The following is a 13,955-nucleotide window of genomic DNA, read 5'->3' on the forward strand; positions in this document are numbered from 1 at the left end:
AAGCAAAAAATACATATATTATAGATACATAATATGTATTTTTAATATAGGTATATGATAAGGAGAGTGATAAAAATGTGACAAAATGTTGAAATTAGTTAATTTGGGTAAAGGGAATGTGGGAATATCTATACTATTCTTATAATTTTTCTGTAAATTTGAAATTATTTCACAGAATTATTATACAAAATTATTTTTAAAAATAATCAGTGCTGAATAAGAAGGTAGTTCAAGAATAAAATATCTGAATTTAAGATGTCAGAGGTGGCACAATTCTAGATGATGCAATATACAGTTTGGCCATGAGAGTGGGCAGCTGAAGTATAATGGAGATTAAAAAGTCACTGAAACTGAAGTCACATTTGAAACAGTTTCCCTCTCATTTCATTATTATTGCACAGTTTCTATGAAATTTCATTTACTGATTTCACCTGAAGTTTTTTAATCTCTAAATTCCCTTTCACTCTTCTTTTGAAGCTTTTAGTGCTTATACTATTTTATAATGTTGTTACCAATGCAAATCTACCAACCAATTAAAGAGGTACATAGCTCCTCTTCCTCATTACTAATGAAGATCTTAAAAGAATTTCAAATCCCCATCTCTTTGACATCCTATTAGACATACTACCACTTTTCAGATTTATTACCTTGGGTCCTACTCAGAAGTATTTAATCTATGTGGTAATATCAAATTGAATACAAATGTTAGTATTTCAGCTACTATATCAAAGTTGGTAAAAATCATGGCACATCACCCCCTACCATCAACTGTGCCAGGTATCCCTAAGTCCTAAATCTCTCTGATTTAAAGTAAACTTCCAGTCTTCTGCACGGATGGAAGGGAAGTTATCAGTTGGTTACTCCAAGGGATGACAGATCCAACCATTTGCCTTATGACTTTCATCCAAACCTCCCAAATTTAGCCTTACTCCACACACAGGCCATCAGAGACGGCTGCTGCCCTTCCAGGATTTTACAGCTCCACTTGGTTTGTTTCTTTTAGGCTCCCTCCTCTATAGGCTTACGTTTATTTTCTTTGGTTCTGCTAAGTTAGTGGCCACTCATCCATCAATTTAATAATTTATTACCTCTTGAGTAATGTCTTTTAACAAACCCCTATTATCTCCTCTCCTATTCTCTCTATCTTTGTTAAGTCTATGCCTTTTTTTTTTTCCTTTACTGTCATTCTAGTGGGGTTTCAGAAAGGGTAAAAATAAAGGGGTGCTCAATCATCATGTTGAAGTGGAAGTGCCATTCTAGCTGTTTAAATGATGAGGTTGGATTAAATATGTAATTTCCAATCTGAGTGCCTCTGCAAATGTAATGAGGGTAACTCTGAGCTATTTTCAATATTTTTAGAAGGTTAACAGAAAAATACATTTACCCATAATAAGACCATGCAGGGTGACATTAAACTTCTTTACTCAATGTGTTACTCCTGGTTTATTCATTCCTTCAACAAATATTTACAGGCTGACTACTACCTCCTACAATTGTTCTAAATTCCAGGGATTAAACAGTAAGTGAAATAAAGTCTCTGACTTCATGGAGTTTCCACTATAAAAGGACAGACAAACAATAAGCAAAAAGATGTATCTTACCCTGATCATAAGCTGACTGATAATTATGTATCTTTGATTAAACATTTTTTTTTAAAATTTCTATTTATTTATTTATTTATTTATGGCTGTGTTGGGTCTTCGTTTCTGTGCGAGGGCTTTCTCTAGTTGCAGCAAGTGGGGGCCACTCTTCATTGCGGTGCGTGGGCCTCTCACCATCGCGGCCTCTCTTGTTGCAGAGCACAGGCTCCAGACGCGCAGGCTCAGTAGCTGTGGCTCACGGGCCTAGTCGCTCCCCGGCATGTGGGATCTTCCCAGACCAGGGCTCGAACCCGTGTCCCCTGCATTGGCAGGCAGATTCTCAACCACTGCGCCACCAGGGAAGCCCTGATTAAACATTTTTAAAAGAAAATAATGTAAGTAGTACAAAAGAATCACAACAAGGTACTCACAGAATTTAGAAATTAGATTATCTTCTGTAACTCCTAAGTATTATAACTAGTAAGAACCGACAAAGACAAGATTGAATGAAATCATTTTTCCAAAGGGGATAGAGGGTGGGGATCAAAGCTGGGTCAAAAGATTCTTGACACAAGGCATTCATTGAATATTCACTGCAGCATTATTTACAGCACAGAAAATTTGGAAACAATGTAAACATCCAACAGTCAGGGAAAGCTTAAATATATTTCATAAATATAATGAATGCCAGGTATTAAAAATAATGTTTGAGAAATACTTATGATATGAAAAAGTGCTTATAATAGTAAGTGGAAAAGCTGGACATAAAACTATATACAAGGTAATCTCAAATCTGTAAAACAAAAAAAATACAAATCTGCCTAGAAAAAACCTGGAAGGAAATACATTAAAATGGCAAATTTTACTCTAGATTCTAGATCAATGGTTTTTTTAATAGCATCCTCATCCTACGGTAACTTGTTAGAAATGCAAATTCTCGGGCCCCCAATCCCACCTCAGCCGTCCGAGACTTAACTGGTTCAGAAACTCTGGGAATGGCGTCCAGCAGCCTATGGTTTAACTAGCCCAGGTGATGCTGATGTACACTGAAGTTTGAGAACTACTGCTCTAGATAATGAGATCAGGGGCCATTTTCCCTTCCTTTTATATAAAATTCCCCTTGACTTCTCTATATGGGGTATAGAGGCTAAGAGCACTGGCTTTGGAGTCCTTGCTTCAACACTTAGCTAAGTGGCCTTGGTCACATTGCTTTACCTGTCTTTCAACACTAAATATTTCAGTCCACTCTATCCTGCTTTACATGGTTTCTGACAAGAAGCCTAGGTAAGGTGTTTCTTTTTTCTGGCTTCTTTCAGGATTTTCTTGTTATCTTTGGTTTTCTGCAGTTTGAATACAATATACCAAGGCATAGCTTTTTGCTATTTATTCTGATGGTGTTCCCTTAGCTTCCTGGATCTGGTTTGGTGTCTGTCTGTCATTAATTTTGGAAAATTCTTGGCCATTATTACTTCAAATATTTCTTGTGCTCCATCTTTGATTCCTTTCCTTCTGGTAATTCCAATTATGTGTATTTTACACCTTTTTTAATTGTCCCAGTTCTTGGATGCTCTGGGTTTTGCTTTGGCTTTTCATTTTTTCTCCCTGCATTTCAGTTTGGGAAGTTTCTATTGACATCATTTTCAAGCTCAATGATTCTTTCCTCAACCATGCTGAATCTACTGATAGGCCCATCAAAGGCATTCTTCATTTCCATTACACTGCATTTGGTCTCTAACATTTCCTTCTTTTTCTTAGAGTTTTCATCTCTCTGCTTACAATACTCATCTGTTCTTGCATTTTGTCTACTTTTTCCATTACAGCCCTTAACATATCAGTCATAGCTCTTAAATTTTTTATCTGATAATTCCAAAATCTGTATAATATATCTGAGTCTGGTTCTGATGCTTGCTTTCTCTTCACGTTGTTTTTCTTGCCTTTTAGCATGCCTTGTAACTTTTGGTTAAAAACCACACGTGATGAATCAGGTAACAGGAACTGAGACAGAAGATCATTAGTGTGAGGCTTTATGTCAATTTGACTAAGAATAGGGTGTGTTTAATGTTTGCTGTAGCTGTAGGTGCCAGATTCCTCTGAGAATTCCTCCTTAAACACAGTTTGCATCTCACACATCTTTCAGTTGTAATCCAGTGTTATTGTACTGTAGCCCTGTTGATGTGGTGATAAGTTGTAAGTGAAGAAAAGCATTCTATAGTCTCATGATTAAATTTCAGTTTTTTAATGGACCCGGGTCTCTTTTTTTTTTTTTTTTCTTTTTTATAATTAATTCTAGGGCTTTCTTTCTTTCTTTTTTTTTTTAATGCTATTCTTGTCTGCTTACATTCTTTTTTTTTTTAATGTATGTATGTATGTATGGCTGTGTTGGGTCTTCGTTTCTGTGCGAGGGCTTTCTCTAGTTGTGGCAAGCGGGAGCCACTCTTCATAGCGGTGTGGGGGCCACTCTTCATCGCGGTGCGCGGGCCTCTCATTGCCAAGCACAGGCTCCAGACATGCAGGCTCAGCAACTGTGGCTCACGGGCCGAGTTGCTCCGCGGCATGTGGGATCTTCCCAGACCAGGGCTCGAACCCGCATCCCCTGCATTGGCAGGCAGATTCTCAACCACTGCGCCACCAGGGAAGCCCTGGACCCGGGTCTCTTAACTGTTAATTGTCTTAAGTGTTTTTTAGCTTATCCCCATCCTCTTAGATGAGACAGGAAGGCTACAGGGCACTGGAGTTGGTTAAATAAAGATAGGTAAGACAAAGCTCTGGTAAGGTCTTTTCCTCCTGGAGAGTAGATCTTTGCTATGAAGAATGTTCTGGAGATTTCAAAATGGTTAGTTTCTCCCTCCTCCCTGCTAGAGCAACAAGGAGGTCTTTCTTGACACTTTACCAGATAGCCTTGTGGGATTCCTGGAAGTAAAACCCAAGGAAGTGTGAGGGACCTCCCAAGACTGTAGGCTCCCAGAAGTTTCTCATTTACACAGCCTCCACAGAGCCATCAGCTATGCACCAAAATTACCAAGTATTTCTTCCAGTTTATGGCAACAGGGGTGATGACTTCCAAGCTCTTACCTGGTGGAGCTGAAACTGGAATTCCACTTTACCATCCAAGCCCCTGTTATTTGTAGAGAGGGGATAAAAGAGGTATCTCCCACATAGGTTTGTTGGAAGGATTAAATAACATAATTCACGTAAAATATTTAGCCCAGTGCCTACTTCAAAGTGCTCATTAGACTGAGAACTCTTTGAACTGAAGTTTAAAGAAATTAAGTGACATGCCCAAGTAAAATCTGAAAAAAAGCAGTATCCAAATTCAAGCCCAGGTCTTAGGCTCCAAATTTATTGCTACATTTTATTTTATTTTTTTAATGAATTTATTTATTTTTGGCTGCCTCGGGTCTTCATTGCTGCGCGCAGGCTTTCTCTAGTTGTGGCAAACGGGGCCTACTCTTTGTTGCAGTGCACGGGCTTCTCATTGCAGTGGATTCTCTTGTTGTGGAGCACGGGCTCTAGGCGCGCGGGCTTCAGTAGTTGTGGCATGCAGGCTCCGTAGTTGTGGCTCATGGGCTCTAGAGTGCAGGCTCAGTAGTTGTGGCACATGGGCTTAGTTGCTCCACGGCATGTGGGACCTTCCCGGACCAGGGCTCGAACCCGTGTCCCCTGAATTGGCAGGCAGATTCTTAACCACTGTGCCACCAGAGAAGTCCTAATGCTACATTATTAAAATAAGTTATTTTATTACACTCTTAATATCTAAAAAAGTCCATACTAGAGGTTTATAAAGCATTGTCAAGTATTGGACTTGGTAAATATGTTTTCACAAATGGGTAAGAATAATTTATAATTAGCATTCAGATTTTAAAATATAAAAATAGTTGCTAAGTGGGTCTTAAAATTTTGTAGAAATGACATTAGTATGAGACTCTTTAAAAATAAATGCCCCTGGAAAAATCTGACCACCCTGATATCATCTTCTTCTGTTTTCCCCTGTCATTCTTACACATTTACACACATAATTTTTATATGGTTTTAAATGGCTACAATCCAACAAGTCAATACATAACAATTTACTTTGTATCCCCATTTGTCAGACAAGTAGATTTTATCAACGTCTCCAAATTTATAAAAAACTGTAAATAATACAAATTTCCAAAGTGCCTTCCAAAAACAATGACAATTTTTTTTTTGGATGAAACATTTCCATTTGACTTTTTTTAAGTATGGTAAAATAGACATAACAAAAAATTAACCATCTTAACCATTTTAACCATCTTAACCATTCAGTAGCATTAAGGGTATTCACACTGTTGTGCAAACAATCTCCAGAACTCTTATCTTGCAAAACGAACATTATACCTGAAACCTAGCAGGACCCTGTGGAGCTCCTGGGCATGGAAGCCTTTCTGTGTTCCCCATTTCTTGTTTGTAGGGAACAGACTCCAGCCTCCATGACCTTTCCTGAGTCCCAAAGGGCAGATTCGAACAGTTGCTAATCAGGGAAGGGAGGGGATGCAGAGACAAGGGAGGAGCAGTCAAGAAACAATAGTGCAGCCTTGGGACAGGGTCCTGATTCCCCTTCAAGGGATACACATAACCATACAGTAAGTCCCCTACATATGAACCTTCAAGTTGCAAACTTACAAAGATGTGAATGTGCACTCCATCAACATCAGGCATGAGTGAAATTGCAGCTTGCCCTCTGTCTCCTACTGTTGACGATCCTTCAGCTCTACCATCTCCCACCTCCTCTCCCTCCTCCAGTCAGTAACTCTTCTTGTCTGTTCACTCGATGCCAGCGCCTGTATGTCAGCTGTTTTACTGTACTACTGTACTTTTCAATGTACTGTACCGTCAAGTTAAAAATGTCTTCATTTTTCATATTTGTTTGCTTTTTATATATTTGTGTGGAAAGTATTATGAACCTATTACAGTACAGTACTACGTAGCCAATTGTGTTAGTTGGGTACCTAGGCTAACTTTGTTGGACTTACAAATTGGACATACAAACGCTCTCTCAGAATAGAACTTGTTTGTATGTAGGGGACTTACTGTATCTTTAAGCTCTTCTGCAGAACTAAAACCACCACCAAATGGAAGATGTTCCAGAGAGAGGGTCACAGTTTGATAACCTCAAGAAGCTTATCAGGAGACCACCTGAGGCCAGATTAAAGGAATGCAGGCCCTGCACACACCCTGATCATTATTAGCAACCCACCCTTGAACCACTGCTATAAAACTCCTCACCAAATCCCACCGGGTTGGGACACACAGTTTTTCAGGGCACAAGCCAGCTGTATCCCCCTTTGCCTGGCAAAGCAATAAAGCTATTCTTTGCCAAGACAGAGAACTTCACCCAGTTCTCTGTCTCCAAGATTTGATTCAGCACCAGTGCACAGAGGCCGAGTTTTCGGCATCAAATTTGGCACCCAACATGGGGCTGACTTGCGGACAGCCCCATGGGGGGGTCCCCTGGTTGGATCGGACACTCCAAGGTTTTCTCCACATCAGCCTCTTTCAAGAGAGTAAAGGATTGGAGAATTCCTTTAAAGGCCAGATCACCTGGGACCCTTGCCTAGAAAGGCCGAGCCCCAGTCATACCCATTCCACCATCCCGGCAGCTGGAACTCCCAGGCAGGAGCAGATGGAGGAAGCGGGACCATCCCAGCAGCTGCTGAGGCCATCTTCATCTCAAGAACATTCCTCTCTTCTTCCTGCCCATGACGGCCTGAATGTCCTACTCTAAGGAATTATTTTGGGGAAGGAGAAAAGTAGTGTCTGGGACGTCGTGATACCTCAGCCAGCATGTGGTACGTCCCCTGGCATGCAGTCCGAGGCCCCTATGGCCCTGTCCATTTAGAGGAACCTTGGTTCCCATTTGGGGGATTTTTTATTCTGGGAAATCCCATTTGGAAGGCACACTGCTTGGACAGAGGTCACAGGCTAAGTTGGGACTTGGAAGCCAATTTGAGCCTTGTGCTATCTGGTTTTTAGTTTCTGTTTGGTTTTTGGTTTCTTTGGTTCGAGGCTTCTGTTGCTGGCAAGGATTTTGGTTTGTTCTTAGTCCACACATGAGTGTTCTATCAGTCAAACATGGGAAGTGCTTCTTCTTAAATTCCATCTGATAGCCCCCTGGGGAAAATCCTGGTAGACTGGTCGACCTATAGTTATAAACCTATGACTAAGAAAAAGGAATGAGGTTCTATTGTAATTCTGTTTGGGCAACATACATTCTTGAAAATGAGGAAAGGTGGTCTTTGAATGGTAGCCTAAATTACCATACTATCGTCCAGCTAGAGTTGTTTTGTCACAGAAACGAAAAGACAGGAGGAATTTTGTATGTTCAAGCATTCATGCAGCTACATAATAAAGAAAGTGAACAGTAAGGTAATAGGAGGATGGTACAAAGAGAAACGAAAATAATTTTGTCCTAGAGCTGGTTGTTTCTGAATGGGGAAAAAAATAAGGGACAAAATAATATGGATGAAGAATGTGATGGAAAGTGTGAAAAAGGGACACTGAGAAAAGTTGTGCATGATCAGGATTTTCTAACATTAGATTAAATCTATTTGCGTAAATGGATTTTGCTGGGGGTGGGCTGGGGCAAGAACGGATTTGGTTTCTCCCTCCAAAATTTTCTGGGAATATTTTGATAACAGCTTATGAGTTTCTTTGCCTTTAAGTGATCTGTATTTGCCTTTGAAATCTTTTCACTTTGGTTAAGTAAATAAGTATTGTTTCGCAGATTCTAAAAGTTCTTCTGAACTCCAGCCAACTTAGGTGCTTCAGAGGAACCTTGAGGCATCTCAGAGAAATACTAAATTAACATGTTAAATTACATGGGAAGCACTGTCACTGAGTAATTCCTAAAAATGTAGTATGTCCTGGTAAAATTTTATCCGTCATTATTCTAGTTATTTGTAAATGTTGTATGTCACAGCAATAACTAAGTTTCTTTTGTCAATCACTGTGACTAAATGTTTAACCATGACTTTTTAAGTCTTTCTGTGATTTATAGACAGTTATTATTATACTCTGATACTTTTGCAAAGTGCTTCATCTTCTAGAGGATTTATGTGAAGGACCCTTTTGACAAATACAGGTCTCTGATAAATTTCACATCACACTGCTGAACTGGGTCTACTGCTAAAAGCACATGTACAATGCTTGTGTAACAACTGGGTATAAACGATAAAGTGTATGGTCTACAAAGTGTTTCCTCATTAACATACCTCTGAGCTTATTCACGATACCTGATCAGTTCTCCCCCAATGTGGACTACCTAGGTAAATATAAAGGAGGCATAGCACCAAGGGACATCATCTACACCCGGAGCAAACAGCTGAATCACCCCAGCATCGAGGGACAAATATTTTGATCCTCAATGTTTTCTATTGAAAGACTTGCAATCAAAAGAGGAAATGATGAAAGAAAAAAAAATCTGTATGTATTGAGGTATGGGGAAGTCACTCTGGCTTCTACATGGTTTAAGTTTAAAAAGTGGCCTATTTTGTGGCCCTTTGGACATGCATTGTACATCTGCTCTGGCCATTGAGGAGGAGAATACATTTGAAGGTCAAAATGGAATAACTATGGTTCAGATATCCAAGGTAAAACTAAGTGACCATTGTGGAAGTTCCAGTTGTCACTCCTCCTATACTTCTAACTGGGTCTGCTGCACCAAAATGGTGGACCAAGGGAATGAGATCTTAAGCAATACAAGACTCGGATCCAGGACTTGGAACTCAAATATCTTTAATTTGGTAGCCATTCCGCAAAATTTAGGCAGGACTACACCCCATTTCAGCAGTAAGTAGCCAGAGTGGCAGTAACCCCATTCCCTGAAAGATTTGGGGAAAGATAAAACTGAAAAGGGGGATTAAAACTGAATCTCCCCTAAAACAAAGTTCATCTGCCAAGTTTATGAATGTTTCTATCCAAAATGATTATTCCTTTCCTTGTCCAGCATCTGTTCTCAAGATTGAGGAGTATCAAAGAAAAGGGGGGAGAGAAACCAAGCAGGACTCTGTGCGGCTCCTGGGCACAGAAGCCTTTCTGTGTCCCCCATTTCTTGTTCAAAGGGAATAGACTCCAGCCTCCACAACCTTCCCAGAGGCCCAAAGGACAGATTTGAACAGTTGCTAATCAGGGAAGGGAGGGGATGCAGAGACAAGGGAGGAGCAGTCAAGAAACAATAGTGCAGCAGGGTCTTGGTTCCTCCTCAAGGGATACACATAACATCTTTGAGCTCTTTACAGAACTAAATCCCCCAATAAATGGAAGATGTTAGCATTCTTCATTCTAGATTAAAGGAACCAGAGAAGTTCTTCAAGAGAACACCTGAGGCCAGATTAAAGGAACCACAGAAACTCATCAGATCACCTAAGGCCAGATTAAAGGAGTGCAGGCCCTTCACACACCCTAATCCTTATCAGCAACCCTACCCTTGAACCACTGCTATAAAACTCCTCACCAAATCCTCCTGGGGAAGGACACAGAGTTTTGAGGGGCACAAGCCCGCTGTGTCCCCATTTGCCTTGCAAAGCAACAAAGCTATTCTCTTCTACTTTGTCCAAAACTCTGTCTCCGAGATTCAATTTGGCACTGGTGTACAAAGGCCGAGTTTTTGGCATCATACCCATTAAACAACAACCTCCCTTTTATCCTTCCCCTGGCAACCACCATTCTACTATGAATTTGAATACTCTAGACACCTCATAGAAGTGGAATCATACAGTATTTGTCTTTTTGTGACTGGATAAGTTCACTCAGCAAAATGTCCTCAAATACACATGTACATATACATCCATGCAGTGAATATGTCAGAATTTCTTTCCTTTCTAAGGCTGAATGATATTTAGTTTTATGTATATGCCACACTTTCTTTATCCATTCACCAACTGATGGACACTTGAGTTGCTTCCACCTTTCAGCTATTGTTAATAATGCTGCTATGAACACAAGTGTACAAATATCTGTTCAAGTTCCTGCTTTCAATTATTTGGGGTATATACCCAAAAGTGGATTTGTTGGATCATATGGCAATGCAATTTCTAATTTTTTGAGGAACCACCATACTATTTTCCACAGCAGCTGCACCATTTTACTTTTTACATTCCCAGTTAAATGTCCACAAGGGCTTCAATTCCTCTACATCCTCACTAATACATTATTTTGTTGTTGCTGTTGTTTTTTATAGTAGCCATCCTAACGGGTATGTCCATTTGATGTTTTAAATTATAAATCTTCTTGACAAATTTTTATAGGTTAGTACAAATAAATTTCAGTCCAATTTTTCTCCAAACTTTTCTTTTTTTTTTTTTTTTTTGGTTGCGCCACACAGCTCGCAGGATCTTAATTCCCTGACCAGGGATCGAACCCAGGATGCCAGCAGTGGAAGCACAGAGTCCTAACCCCTGGACCACCAGGGAATTTCCTCTCCAAACTTACTAATTCAGAATTAGAGGAAGCAAATTAGGTTTCTATAAGTTAGTTTTCTTCTTCAGTTAGTCTCTCCCTGAATGCTAATCAGTCTAAAATACGGAGAAAACTTATTAAATGGCCCCCAAATATGCATGAATGCATCATGTGTGAGCAATAATGGGTAAGACTTAAAGTTTTTCTTAACCCTTAGATTCCATGTCATGCATATAGAATCTACTAATCTAAACAGCCACTAACTCCCTAGAATGCACCAACCACTTTCCTCCCTATTTATTCAGCATTCCTTTAATGCCAGGCATTGTGGGGTGATGAGGGTATAAGGATGAATAAGAAAATACTGCCCACATTACAACAATATTATGAAATAGATATAATTTTTCCCACTTTACATTTGAGGAACCTGAAGATCCTTAGGTTTAGCATGTTGGCTAAGATAAGATACAGCTTGAGAAAGCTGTAATTCAAATTCAAATCTTACTCCAAAGCTCACGTTTTCTACTATTCCATACTGTGCTCTGTACTATCAACAGTTCACTTTTTAAAAAGTAATATTTACCTGTAATTTCTACTTTTTACTTTAGATTTCCAAATGTTGGGTTTTGAGAGGAATGACACAATATGGGGAAACAAAACAAAACAAAAAAAACTTGTAAAACTTCAAAGACATCTACGAGTTGATAAGGAATTGGAAGCACTTTACCAAACAATATTATCAAAGCATGCAAAGTCAAAAGAATATTTTAATACAAACAAAAATAGTAAATCCTAGAAAGAACTTTGAGTATCTGAGGCTTGTTTAAAAAAAAAAAACTGACACACCTTCCAAAGCTCACTGGCCTGCCAAAAATTATAATGTTATTCCTAAGCAGTCTGTTTCCTAGACATGACTTTAATCACAAGTAGAAGATCCTTCCAGTCTTACATAAAATTCTCTAGGAGACAGAAACATTAAAATAAGATTTAAAGATCCAAAGAATCAACAACTGCATTGATTCTCCATTTTAAAGAAACAAAACAGAAGAGAAAAACAAAAAACAAAAAACAATAATGCTCTGGCTGAGGAAACTTACACAGAAATGACAGAAATTCAAAAATAATTTTTCCTATCCCATTTCAAAAATTCCCCTTTCAGTAAAACAAATAAAATTAAGTCCTTTTTAAAAAATTTAACTTGATTATAACATTTTTAATTCTTCTATTTGCTAACATAACTATGTTACATTTTCTAATCTAGGAAAAAAGATAAGTTATACTATGTTAAAGTACAAAAATGCTACAAATAAGTATGATTTCACTGTATATAATCTTACAGAAAAATTTTATAAAGAGAGCAAAATAACCCATCATAGATTTAGTTACTTTTCCTTACCAATATTCTCACTACTTGTATCAAGACTAATCCCTAAATGTTGAAGAAGAGCTAGGTGTGATGGCTATCCAGAAACTTGAAATCCTCCTTTACAACTTTAAAAAAATTTAAGATTAAATATGAACAATTCAAAATACATGTATGTTTTTATTTTTTAAAGACATGCCAATGAATACCATGGATCTCAAAAAATGTTTGTTGAGCCAGATGAAATAAAAGCATATAGCTTACCTGAAAGAAAAAGGAAAAAACCCCTAACAATAGTTTTATGTGCTTTTAGGTGTAGATTTTTGGGGAAACAGTAAGTAATGCTTTGATTAAAACATAAACACTTTTAATTAATTCAAATGATCTGAATGCAACAATATTTATTGAATTCCTACCATGTGCTGTATACTCTGCAAGACACTGAATACAAAGAAGTGATCTCCCCACCCTCTTGGAGCTTATAAGGTAATGGATATATCCTTCAAAACTATCCTTTTTCTTTTGTGTGATTCCATGCTCATAAAGAAACTTTAGAAATATAGATTTGCCCTCTCCAAAAGCTTAATACACATAAAACAGTATATGATATTGCAGAGGTCAGCTTTCTGATCAATGTATCAACATACCCCTATTTAAATTAATAAATCATTACTCAGGTTTGCACATCACTCTTCACAAGTTTAGTTAGCTTGTGTGAATCCTCAAAGCCAGGTCTATTCTTATTAATTAGTTAGACGTAATTTCTGAAACTTAAGTGTTGAAAATCAAATATAGGAGTGAAATATGTGTATACAAAGATAATATCAGCACATGAGTCTCTAGTTTATCCTCAGACAACATACTTCTATTTCATCATGCCCTTCAAACTGCAGCTAGTTAACTCATAAAACTGTTGTAAAGAGTAAATGAGACTTCCTCTTGTGAGAGCACCAGAGTCACAACTAACTGCTGAACAATTATCAACAGAAAGACACTGGAACTCACCAAAAAAAATACCTTACATCCAAAGACAAAGGAGGAGCCACAATGAGACAGTAAGAGGGGCACAATCACAATAAAATAAAATCCCATAACTGCTGGGTGGGTGACTCACAGACTGGAGGACATATATACCACAGAAGTCCACCCACTGGAGTTCACTCCCAACCTGGTCCAGCAACAGGAGAAGGAATTCCCAGAGAATCAGACTTTGAAGGCTAGTGGGATTTGATTGCAGGACTTCAACAGGACTGGGGGAAACACAGACTCCACTCTTGGAGGATGCACACCAAGTAGTCTGCATGTCAGGACCTAGGGGGAAAGAGCAGTGACCCCATAGGAGACTGAACCAGACCCACCTGCCAGTGTTGGAGGGTCTCCTGCAGAGGGAGGGGGATGGCTGTGGCTCACCACAGGGACAAGGACACTGGCAGCAGAAATCTGGGAAGTACTCATTGGCTTGAGCCTTCCCAGAGTCCACCGTTACCCCACCAAAGAGAATGTAGGCTCCAGGGCCGGGCCGCCTCAGGCCAAACAACCAACAGGGAGGGAACCCAATTCCACCCATCAGCAGACAAGCTGATTAAAGCTTTACTGAG

General features: G+C 39.0%; 1 protein-coding gene across 4 annotated transcripts in view; it reads right to left on the reverse strand.

The window, feature by feature from the left end:
• Nucleotides 1-13,955, reverse strand: part of DRC8 (dynein regulatory complex subunit 8) — a 131,236-nt gene that overhangs the window by 99,255 nt on the left and 18,026 nt on the right. For 2 of the 4 annotated variants that reach the window (XM_082341370.1, XM_082341369.1), the window contains exon 2: nucleotides 5,937-6,069. The exons of the other annotated variants lie outside the window; for them this stretch is intronic. In XM_082341370.1, the coding sequence (XP_082197496.1) occupies nucleotides 5,937-6,069 (133 nt within the window). The remainder of the gene's footprint in view (nucleotides 1-5,936; nucleotides 6,070-13,955) is intronic. 4 annotated transcript variants of the gene reach the window in all.

The sequence above is a fragment of the Balaenoptera borealis genome, assembly GCF_965194805.1.
Source record: "Balaenoptera borealis genome assembly, chromosome: 1".
NCBI lineage: Eukaryota > Metazoa > Chordata > Mammalia > Artiodactyla > Balaenopteridae > Balaenoptera > Balaenoptera borealis.